The 12,696-nt window shown below is 45.4% G+C and overlaps 1 protein-coding gene across 8 annotated transcripts in view; it reads right to left on the bottom strand.

The window, feature by feature from the left end:
• Hdac4 (histone deacetylase 4) overlaps positions 1–12,696 on the bottom strand; it is a 247,844-nt gene that overhangs the window by 116,481 nt on the left and 118,667 nt on the right. For all 8 annotated transcript variants that reach the window (XM_040753010.1, XM_013122142.3, XM_040753013.1 and 5 more), the window contains exon 3: positions 9,459–9,530. In XM_040753010.1, coding sequence (XP_040608944.1) covers positions 9,459–9,530 — 72 coding nt within the window. The remainder of the gene's footprint in view (positions 1–9,458; positions 9,531–12,696) is intronic.

Below are 12,696 nucleotides of genomic sequence, written 5' to 3'. Positions count from 1 at the left end.
TGAAGCATTGACAAAAATTAATTTCAGAAGAAAAAAAAGCAAACTTTCAAACACACACAGCTTGGTTTGTCCTCTCCGAACTCACGGTGGTATTAGTCCCCAGTGTGAGCAAGAGGGGCAGGGATGTGTGGTACACTTTGCGGAAGATCAAAGCCCTTCTAGTAGGCTCACAACTGCTCTCCTGAGGTTGGAAAGAAGGTTTTCATCTCCCCATATTGCTTCTACTCTTCTGCATTCCTCTGGATGAAGCATCAGAAACCCCAGCCAGAAGCCGGGCATTGGTGGTGCACGCCTTTAATCCCAGCACTCGGGAGACAGAGGCAGGTGGATCTCTGTGAGTTCGAGACCAGCCTGGTCTACTGAGCGAGTTCCAGGACAGGCTTCAAAACAATACAGATAAACCCTGTCTCGAAAAACCAAAAGGATGGATCGAAGGAAAGAAGGAAGGAAGGAAGGAAGGGAGGGAGGGAGGGAGGGAGGGAGGGAGGGAGGGAGGGAGGGAGGGAGGGAGGGAGGGAGGGAGGGAGGGAGGGAGGGAAGGAAGGAACCCCAGCCAGAGGCTGGCATCAATGCTCTTGGACTTCCCAGCCTTGATATCTATAAACTATAGCAAACTTTTCTCCTTTGTAAAGTACTAGCTATAGGTATTGTCACTACAACAAAAAAAATTATCACAAATACATGGCAGACCATGAGCCTAATCATGCTACAGCAAAACCAAAAGTAATGAGACAAACAAAAGCAAGTGTTCAACTACAGGAACATTTATATTCTGAATATATATAAACAACTATAAATAATAAACATAACACATATTAAAAAAATTTAGTAATTGCTGGGTGGCAGTGGCACACACCTTTAATCCCAGCAGTCAGGAGACAGAGACAGGAGGTCCAGGCCAGCATAGTCTACACAGTGAGTTCCAGGACAGTAACAGATGTTACACAGAAAAACATGTGTTGGAAAACCAAAACCAAGTAAATAACAATCATCATCATCTTTGAAATTGTTAAAATTAAGCACAGAAAACAATTCCCACTCTTATATATTTGGATAGTAGTAGTAGTAGTAGCAGCAGCAGCAGCAGTAACAACAACCACAATTATCTAAACAAGACACAATGGTAAAAATAAAGGGGAGATCACAAAGACATAGCTAAGTTCTTCTACATAGTGTTAGGAAAGAAAGGAACCGAGCCAAAGGATCCCAGGGACCAGGAAGAGTTCTGGAAAAAAAAGCCCTAGAAACTATGACAGCTCCCACCAACAAAACTACAAGTATCTGCTTGTTCCAAGAAAGCTATCAACAATAACCACCACATAAGACAAGCATGTGGGAAGGGCTTGGGATTCCTTTGGCTGACCAGAGGCTGCCAGGGAAAGGCTGTTCTGTCATTCTGTGTACCCTCTTCCATCTCCAACTATATTTCCCTGCATGCTGACAAGAGGACACAGAAGCCCTTCAATCACAAGGGTGGACACGCCCACATCTGTTAGTACTCCTGAGTGTCCTCCTGACAGTCAGAGTTGCTATGGACAGTGTCATTTTAATAGGGACACCCAGTGTGGTGCATTTTTCTTCAAGACTCTTACCAAACAACAAGCATAAATTTAGTCCTGAAGATGTTGAAGATATCTAAGGAACAGAACTGTCTTTACAAATCACTTCCAAGAATCTTTGTCAACAACACAGAAAGCTTTACTCATTAGAGTGTCCCAAATTTGACTCAGACAGATCGCAGTTCTCTCCCAAAGGTTACACACAACTCTGAGTAGCCATCTGAGGAGCTCCTAGTGCACATACCTGCCTCAGGCGTGAGGGGCACCACTGTGCTACAAGGGAGGTACACCTGATTGCCCCACTGCGCCTCTCCTGCATCCCCCACTGGGATCTTGTTTGGAGAGGAGCAGCTAGTGGGGCTGAAAAGTCGGGGCTCACACAGCCTCGTCAGCGCTCTGCTTGCAGGAAGTCCTCTGCTGGCTGAAACAGCGAAGGGCCACTGAAGATGGCTAACCATTTGGGGTTCTCTGCTAAACACTCAAGTCAGGGTTAGATTTCTCCTGCTGCCTAGTTCAGAACCACTCTCAAAGTTCTCTAAAATAATCCTTTTAATATTTCAGATTCATTCTATACTCACCAAGAAGGAAAACCCTCCTATGCAAGTAGAAGACTTGCAAGAACCTATGAACAAGAACTACAGATAGAGCCTGGTACAGGGGGTGACAGCATTGGAGAAGCACACAGGCACATGTTCTTCCTGAACTCTGTACAATGAGGCTTGGCCCAGCAAAACGTGGTGAATGTGTCCCACAGTTCCATGTGTGAGTACTGCTACCAAAGCCAAGCAGAATCTCCAGAAATGACAAACGGGCAGAGCCATGCACTGGAGACTTTGCTGTAATGATGTTATAAACAGTGTTACTGGGGAGGAATTCTGAGATTTCACAATTACACAGAAACACCCAAACTAGCATTTTATTATTTTTGAACACTGGCTCACCCATGGTCACAGCCATGCTCTTACAAGTGGAAAAATCACAGGCTGCAAAGTTGGTAGCAGCCAGCTTAGTCCTCACCCATAAGTATAAAATCTGTCTAGTCAGGGTCCTGGTTAAAGTTTCTCCCCAAAACACTGCTGAACCTGCGCACAGCAGCATACATCTCAAACCACCTCTGAAAGCAATCTCATTACCCTAGACTCAATGGGTAAAAGTATATTACTGGAAAATTAAAAATAGTCCCAGTGGTCTGGGAAGGGTACCAAATCTGCATTGTCTTTGCCATTCCAGTTATGTAAGGTCAGTATTACTTAAGAACACAGAATTTCAGAATTTCCTTCTTAGCAACCTCCAAACACTTGGTTATACATTTCACCTAACTGCTGGGCCATAGTAGGAACCACTATTACCCAACACAAACAGCAGAAATAATTTGTAAAAACAGATGCTTCTTACACTTGGTGGAAAGAGCGAATGGGGTGAACTGAGAGCTGCATTGTTGGGGTAGTGGGCCTCCTCCAGGTTCTTCCTCTCAAAGCAGCAAGGGCATTCAACCTGAGCTTTCTGGAAATCAATCTGACCTTACCTGACCTCAGACGGTCCAAGAGGAATGCAGCATTCCAGGACTTTCTGGGTCCTTAGGGATAGAAACAGTCCAAAAAGCTGCTGGAAATCTGGTATGTGCCAATGGCTCAGATGTTGGCATCTTGGAGAATCTCATGGGAGCTTGTTGTGAGCCAGCCAGAAGACAAATGAGTGACCTTGGGGAAGTTACTTGGCAGGTCAGTGTATTTCCTAACCTGTACCTTCTGAGGTACTTCCTGCAAGACTGACACTACAGAAGACACATGGCATTTAGATGAAGGACAAGCTTGTGACAAGGGAACAGCTGTCATCCATGTCATCATTTATACTGAGTTGCTTAGATGAAGGACAAATTTAAGACAAGAGAACAGTTGTCATCAGTGTCATCATTTATACTGAGCTACCAGAGCTGGACCCTGACCAAGTCCTCCTGAAATCTATAGCACCTGGTTCCTCACATGCGGACACTAAACAGCTTCTGCATACTACACTGGGAACAAAGGCTCTTTGGTGGCCTTGAGTGAAACCATATTTGCCTTCAAGGTTCACCTCTGTGCTGTCTGAATGACCTCACATCCCTCTATCTGTCCAGTTCGCATCAGATTCACAGTGCTCCTCCATAATGGATGGAAGATTACCTTTGATAGGAAAGTCCATGTAGGTACATCTAAGTACCTGCCATAGTCAATTAATGTGACTCCATGCAAGTGCTTCAGGTCAATCCAGTTTACTTTAAACTCTGCTATCTTCCTCACATCCTAAGTGGAGGCATCACCTGGGAATCCCACTGACTGCCCCAACAACCTTCTTTCCTTCAACTGTATCTATCAGCTGTGCCACCATCCATCTAGTTTTTCTCTGCTGGGTTTTCCTCCCCAGTACCCTGGTGGCTACCTCCCATCACCCTCCACAGAACTGGCCAGGTTACATAACTTCCAGAAGTCTCTCTCCTCTACCCAAAGGCTGACTGCCTAGGATACTGACAATGAGTAGCAATGGTGATAACATGGCCTGCACCTTTTGTGTCCTGCCTCTCTTGCCTGCTAGCTGGCAGTAGGGAATCTGACAAAGGATGGCACCTCCCAGCCACCAATATCCCTCAGGGACCTCCTTCGGTCCCCGGCCAGTCCCACCATCCAATGTTGCTGAAATCATGTCAGCTTCTCAAGAAAACTCCACCCCCAAGTAAGATCCTGTCCCTTTCTCCTACCCCATGATCAATTCTGACTTGACTGTCCCTTCCTATAGGCATGGCTCAGAGTCACAGAAACAGGAATCTCTGAGTCGCTCATGCAGATATCTCAAAAGCTAAGGATGGAGCCTAGCTAAAACAAACTCCAACCTACATGAACGAGCGAGTGAAGGATGAGCAAGGCTACGGCTTCCTGGACAGCCCTCTAGAGTCCATCTTCCTCACTGTCTTGTTCTTCCCATGGCACTTAGTACTTCTGACCTTTCAATTCTACACAAGTGACACACTGAGGTCTCAAAAAGCAGACCATAAGACAAACTTCCTCCCCAATTCAAAGGCTCAGTACTTCTTCTAACATGCTATAGTAAGCTAGTCTCCCAGCAAAGTTCTACGGGAATTCACACTTTCACATTTTAAACACCTAAGTATCACTTTTTAAAGAACCATAAAAGAGATCTGAAAATAACTCTCTTGAAACATAAATGTTTTACAAAGTATTGATGCAACACATTTTACAAATTAAACAACCCAAATCAGAACTTATCAAAAGCCATCTCATTCCTACCCTGAGGGAGGGGTATGACCTAAACTCTTTTATCAAAAATAAAAAACAAAACAAATGAGTTAAATGCCCAACCAAGAATGAGAACATCCAAATAAACACAGGAAAGGCTGTGGGGAAGAGAGAATGCACACAGTCACAAAGGCAGGGAACCCATAGGAAAAGAATGGAGGTATCAGGATCACACTGACCCAGCACTCCCTTTAGCTCTCCTCCCAGTCAAAAGACACAGCCCTTCTGGAAGCCTGAAGGAAGGGGTGTGGCCAGGGTTGCTGGAGAAAGGGAGTAAGACACAACCCAGGCTGCTCACAATGTTCTGCAGGCCTTAATGAGATGGTCTTAATGGCACTCTCTACCTCAAGCTCTTAACCAACCTGACAGGGCCACCTGCTTCTGCTCTCTCCTCCAGCCAAACACTTAGCCCATTAGTCAAGAGGCCCCTTGATCTGTGTATTGAGGTTCTGGTTCTACATGGCAGCATGAGAGCCACTTGGGTACACAGAAACCTGAGGGTTCAACCAAGTGTACAGGGTATAGCCCCAAAAGGATTCTCCCTTAAAGGTAACCAACTGTTGGGAGTAGAAAACATGCAAGGCTAGCGTGTAGCTACTGAAAACTAATGCAACATCCCAGCTACCTAAGGTGGACAAGGACAAACTAAATCCTCTTGCGAGTCCTGGCAGATTCACCTGAGATACCAAAGTCTTAAACCCTATAATTAAAATTGATGATAAACAGAGATTCAAAGTGCATTGAGCACAAAAGACTTCACAGAAACCGGTCTCTGTACACTAGTCCCGTTATAAATGACACTGCTGACCCATCCACAACACCGAGAAGCAAGCACTTCTTTTCTCCCTAACTGTCAGGACTCTCAAATATCTATGGAAAACACAGTTAGCTTACCATCTTTTGTACAGACAAAGACCTGGAGGTTACGCCCAAGGCCACTATACATTTTCTTTTTAAAATTAAGAAGTGTGGGGGGGGTCCATGGAGAGACAGCTTAGCAGGTGAAATGCTTACCATGCAGGCATGAGGACCTGAGATCAATCTCTAGAAAATATGTGAAAAGCTGGGCATGGTGGTGAAGCCATTGATTCTACTGCTGAGAACGAGGAGAGAACCCTCAGGGCTTACCAGCCTAGCCTAATCCAGACTTCTAGGTTCCACATCAGGAATGATGGATGAGTGCAAAAGAACACAAAGGTTGACCTCACACACATGCACCCGCACACACACAAACAAGTACCCACGTATATAGTCACACCCCCACCCATATACACCCCCAACCAGTTACCAGCTTCATGACACTGGGGTCCGTGGAACTAAGACCCTTTGGGAGCACACCACACACAGGGAGAACTGTTTGCTTTGGGCAGTTACCCTGAGTGTTCAGCTCTAAAACTAAGAGCTACCTACCTATCTACTGGCCCTGCCTTGTATAACCTGCCTTGTATAACATGCCTTGAATAACATCCTGTGGTGGACAAGGAGCTTTTCTGGTCTGTAGCTGCAGCTGCAGCAGCAGCAACACAGAATTGAAAGGGTGGACCACTGTGAAGTGTAAACAACCCCATACCCACCCTAAAGGGAAGGTTGCTTTCTTCCTCCTGGTGCACTGGGGTGGTAAAGGAACCCAGCTGGGAAGCAGGCTGGCAGAGCAGGGTCTAGGATGGGGTGGGAGAGGAGCCAGCCAGTCAAGAGGGTGCATTCAAATCCAGCAGCATTTCTGGGAAATGACAGCAGTGAACACAATCAGAGTGGTAGGCGGGTTGCTTAAAGAGATACAAGAGCCACAGGAGTGGAAGCTACTAACACGCAGGCAAGTGCATCCTGTATAAGGATGTACAGGGACAGGTCCTGAGCAGTGTCTCTTCAGATACAGACTGGCTAGAAAGGCAGCAGAAGCCATGGGAAACATGGGCCAGCTATGAGGTGCTCAGAGGCACAGCAGTGACAGCACCAGGACCTGGAACAAGGCAGCAAGTAACAATAGTCACCTGCTCAGAGAGCCCAGGCCACCTGGCTCCCATACTCACACCACTGGCAAAGCCAGAGATCCCTTTCTACAGAGGAAGAAGCACAGAGCAGAAGCAGGATTGGGTGGAGGTTACAGGCTACCTGTTGAGATGCTTGCTTGGTCTCTTGCCCCAGGATGCTGGTACTCAGCACCCATCCCAGCGTGAGGTTACAGGGTTTCAAAAAGACTGAAAATATAAGCTGCTACAACAGGCCAGGGCCTCTAAGGGCCTTTTCAGCTAATGGGCTTACTAGCTAGAAAAAGACTGAAGGCAGAGGCCTAACAGACACACAACACCTGTGAAGAAAACTGGACAGCACCATGCCACAAGAGAGAATAGGAGGAGTCAGAAAACAGGGACAGGAGGCAGCTGCATAGCAGGAAAAGGACCCCAGCATAACTCTTCACCCAGTCCCATCAGCAATAACACATCAGAGTGGACTAAGAGGTTGACACTTGGAAAGTAGCTCTAGTTCACATCTCAACCAGTCACTTCTCCCACTGGGTGAGCACATGGGTTGTGGTAAAGTGTTGGCAGGCACAAGAGATACTGCCAAGTACCCTACTCCATACTGGGTAAACCACCACGCCCAGATCCCTCTGCTGGGCTACTCCTCTTACACCTTCGCCCATGTTGATTTCATCTACCAAGAGCCATTAAGATTCTCTCATCCTAGACTTTTCATTGGTCTTCCTTGGACTGCTTGCTTCATCTGTAATACTCCTGCTAGGGACACCTTCACAAAGCCTCTGGGATGGGATAGGAGGTAGTAAAACCCAGAGACCAGGGGCAGGCTGGCCAGAGGAACAAAGAAGCCAAAATGCAACAGGGATACAAGACGGTGTCTTGAGTGGCCTTAGGCCAGGGCTTTTTCTGCTTCCTTCAATACAGAGCACAAAGCAGAATGAAAGAGGAGATGAAATGGCACCTGAACACACGGTGCCTTGGAAAGAAAAAGCAAAGAGCAGAGCAGGACTGCTGTGAGCTGGGTGTACAGGGAGGCCTGGCTGGGCTGACTTTGGGAGTTCTCTGAGAGCTTAAGTCTTAAACTCCCAAGAACAACTCCAATTGAGCACTCCTCAGCACGGCATCAAGGGAGCAGGTGGTGTCAGAGAAATTTTAAGAGCAGCTTCTAATCCTAATTATTCTTGCTACAAAGTAGCAAGTCTTGTTTATCATCACCAGAATTTTCTTGTGTCCCTGAATGCAGGACAAGGAATGATCTAGAAATGAGATGTGATTGGCAATGAGGATTGCCTGGGCACTTTTCCTACTCAAGTGAAAGGATGTATACTTACATGGGATATACTCTCATGGCATGCCAGAAAATAGGTAAGATTACTCAGTTGTCAGGAATACAGCACAAATTGGTGACACAAAACACAGTGTTTCTGTTCCATATTATAAAAATGCAACATGAAAGATATTTCACACCAATTTTCAAGCCTTTTGTAGCCCAAGCTTATTATTTCTGTGAGGCATTTGAACTTGGCTAAACAGACCAAAATGGAGTTGAAAGCATGCTCTCTATGCTAGTGTCTTCTCAGACACATGCTAACACGTAAGCTCCATGAGATGTTTCACACACCTGCAGATACATGCCTTTCTCTGCCTACTGACAATGCTGCTATATTCACTTTAAGTCATGCTGCAAACACCCTGACCTTCAACACTGCAAAAATGTGCCATGCATGTCAAGAAACAAAAAGGAGAGTGAATCTCATGGGGGTAACCCTTGCTGACACACCATCCCTGGAGCAGAGAAAGAAAACGAGGAGAACAGGCACAGGAAGCATTTGGTTCTTGAGCTGGCATGTCATAGCTACATCCCACGCCATCTTCAGTACTAGGCAGTGTGACATTAAGAGACAACATTTATCGAAGAACTACTAAAAAGCTAACACATATTTTGAGCTTAGTGAGAACACTGCAGGGAAGCATTATCATTCATGTCTGAGGAATGAGAAAACAAAGCCCAGGTACTCAACAATGGAACTATGCAGCCTCAGCAGCAGAATGAAGGCAGGTTAGAGAGTGAGAACCACAGCCCACCCCACAGTAAGCAACAGGCTCTCACAGAGTGCTGCATGCTTTTCATGGCAGAAAAGCTAACACAAAGCCTATATTTTCTGGTGTTCTTAGAAACTATGTTTATTTGCCTTTTTTTTTTCATAGCCCATAGAGCATGTGAGAAATTCTTATCTCATTCCACAATGGGTAAGCACTAGGAAACTATCTCAAAACACCAAAACTATGGCAGTGTTAGACAAAATGACTTGAGCAAACTGAATTTGAGAGAAAGTGAAAGACAAAACTTTTCAAAAAGTCAAACTTTAAAAGCTGGGCGAATACTTAGGGTTCTCCTACCTGTGCTCAATGTTGTAGGGCAGAGCCAGTGGTGTGGCAGGTGGGAAGAGAAAGGCAGAGCCCAGGCACCAAAAAAAAAAAAAAAAAAAAAAAAACCAGCTGAAATGTAATCTGAGTAAGCACAAAGCATCGGGCACCTATCACACGTCCACTTGTAAAGTGACCTGTGCCTCTTGTCATACTCCCTCAGTCAGCAGGACTTCCACGCAAAACCAAGTGCCTTGACTTACCCGGGCTGGACATGTGGTTCACACGGGCAGGATTCAGCAGCTCCACCGGCTGGTCTCGGCCAGAAAGTCCATCTGAGGAGAGGAGACACTGGCTTCAGAAAGGGCGAGTTGAGCAGAAAGTTTCTGACAGTGAATGGTACTGGAAAGCATGCGCATCCCCCCGCCCCCCCCAGCGTCACCAGCTCCACCCATCTTCTTTTAGAGGACAGTTTCAATTCCAGCACTGATTATTTTTACTTGCCAGAAAAAATGAAAGGCCCTTTGTAGAATAATCGAAACAGCCTCCAGTGAGATATGGTGAACTGGGATTCCCGCCTGAGGGCATCTGGTTGAGCTAGCATGGCTCACTTATATTTAGCACACACTGAGCTTATCAGAAGTGGGCTTTTCTGCAGAGACCACAAGCATTAAGATAACAAGCTCCCCCTCTTCCAAGATAACGAGTAAGGGTCTGGACTTTGACACAAACAAAGCAGCTGGGGCACGTGTGGCAGTCAGTAGGAAACAGGGTGCTGGGGTACTCCAAGCTGCCTGGGGAATGCCTTGCCAGCACCAGGGCCTTACAGAGATTACACAATCATTTCTTTGAAATCCATTTTTAGACCATATTCAGGAACCAATATGGCTATTCTGACTTGAGGCAAGAATAAGACTGGAACCCACCCACCACCAAAGCCTGGCACAGGATGGATAGAGACCTCCGGGTACCTCTGTGTTCGGTAAACATGAGGGAAAGAGGACATAAAACCTAAGCTTGTGACAAGCGGTATTTGATGTTCTGCAGTGACATGCAAACCACTGCAGACCTGCATCAGCAGTCACTCATGACAGGGCAGACATGCAACTCCCACAGACAGGGTTTCAAAGCAGAACACAAACAGATAATAGATCAGGTCAAGCAGGAGAGCCAATTTGTGTGTCTTGGGAGGAATTCAACTCTGAAGTCAGAAGCTTTGGCCCAGGAGATCCAATGCATGCCCTTCCATAGAAGAGACAGCAACATAAAGGAGGTCATCTGAGTCACACAGGAGACAGAGTTGGACTGCTCCTCCGCACCACTCAGGATCGAGTTCTAGCAACTTTAGCATTTTATAATAGTTAGAAGAAGCATACTAAGCCTATCTGAGATATATAGACCATGTTCCAGGAATGAGAAGGAAGACAGAGAGGTCACTGTCATATCTTATAGGCAACCACTAGTCCCAAAAAAATCACCCTGCCATTCACAGTCCGAAGGCTTTCTCAAGAGCATGGCCTGGGACGGCCTGACCACAGGATTGTAAAAGCAACAACAGTCTCCTTGAATCCTTATGACTACTCAAAAAAAAAAAAAAAGAAAAATCTCAAAGGGCAGAAAATACTTCCCAAGCCTTTCTTTCCTGCAAAGAAATAAGTGCTTATTGTACAAAGCAGTAAAATGCTCCAAAAGGGTGTATGTGTGTGTGTGTACACTTAAGCATTTTAAACTCATGGTTGATATTTTCAGGAATCCAAAAGGAACCTAGGCTGGCTGCAGGTTTCCAATAGCTAAGTCAGGAACAAATGCAGGGAAACCCTCAGGGTTCTTTTGTTCCTGCAGCTAGCGCACCAACAGAAGGCCTCCACCAGTCTCCTCTATTTCCACCTTACACTTCCATCTGGGAAAATCCCAGGTTCATAGCTGACAAGTTTGGAGCACTCCAACCCTGGCACAATAAGTTAGCAGGCGTGGAGACTTGTTTCTGGAGTGTGGGCTTGAGCTGGTATCTGTCCTGAGCTCTGAAGGCCCAATGACTCTGGATGACACACATTAACACCTGCCTTACTCCCACAAGAAACTTCACATTTCAAAGTGACTACTGCGCAATGTAGTTACAAAAGTTTCTCTATGTGCCTGTGTATTAATATCAACGTGTAGTGTGACTGAGTCTTGGCCCGTAAACATGATCTCTTGGCTTTTTACTGGTATAAATCTCTTAGCTTTCAAGATAATATTTACTGTACATACAAATTAGCTGTCTCTCCTGGGCAACAATACAATGATGAGATAACATGAATTCTACATATAAGTCAGACCTTAGCTTGACATGTTCCAGCTTTTCCTAGAACAGCAAATGTTGTACCCTGACACCCACTTACTCTGCTACCAGTTGAGTAACACCTTCTGATTCAACTCTGACACTGTGTACCTGTTGTTCACATTGACTGTAGAGAACGGGACAACTTCAGGTCTAAAATATAATAATAATAACAACAACTAATAGTAGCAGCTTGTTCTAGAAATGAACAAAAAAGTTTACATCTTAAATTACATGACATTCTAAATACCAGATGAGTTCTCTGGGCCCACCTTTCCCAAACTGTGAGGCAAACTTTATCCAGGATATCCACACTGGGGATGTGCCGCCTACTTGTTACTCAGCTACTCAGCAGCTGTTTCTGTTACCTACTAGACCAGCTGCCATGGTACTGCAAAGCTTGCATTCGAGTAAATCTTGTTTTACTTAGCAGCAGCCACAAAGCACAAGAACAGTCATGCGAGTAATTCAGGCACACTAAGGAGAAGTTGCAAAGGCCACCAAGCCTTTATCACAAGGGGGCGAGTGGCACACACAGGACAGTGTTTTGAAAGAGATTATATACACAGGATTTATGTGAACACGTTGTTATGTTTGCTATACTGTATATATTATTAGCTGTTCCTTTATTGATGTGCCTAATTTGTGAATTAACCCTTATTACTGGTACATGTGCACATAAAAAAGCAGCACTTAGAGGAGTCAGTACCCTCTGTGGTTTGGGCACTCAATAAGCATCTTGAAACACAATTCCATGAATAACGGGGCAACTGTCTTTGCACACCAGGTTTACTATTAAGGATAAAAATGAATGCCAATATGAAGATGTACATGATCCCCAAAGTCCCCAGGTATAGAAGTTTCATCCCCAGGGTTGGGGTGGTTGTGAGATTAGTTTTAACAGTCAGCTTGACAATCTATAATCACATGTTTAGAAGGTCTTAATAAAGAACTGTCTAGATCAGGTGAGTCTGTGAGAATGTCCGGGTTGTTTTGATTGGTTACTGATGAAGGAAGATCTACCCTGAATATGGCTGGGCCCTGAACTGTGCAAGGGTAAAGAAAGCCAGCTGAGTACAAGCAGTCAGCGAAGATATATTCATTTCTCTCTGTTCTGGATGTGGATGTGCTCTGATTAGTTGTTTGAGTTCCTGCCTTGACTTCCCCCTCACTGATGCAAA

Source organism: Mesocricetus auratus, unplaced genomic scaffold (assembly GCF_017639785.1).
Source record: "Mesocricetus auratus isolate SY011 unplaced genomic scaffold, BCM_Maur_2.0 Super-Scaffold_100010, whole genome shotgun sequence".
Classification (NCBI taxonomy): Eukaryota; Metazoa; Chordata; class Mammalia; order Rodentia; family Cricetidae; genus Mesocricetus; species Mesocricetus auratus.
Note: the sequence above shows the minus strand (reverse complement) of the source record. Positions and strands in the feature narration are given on the sequence as shown.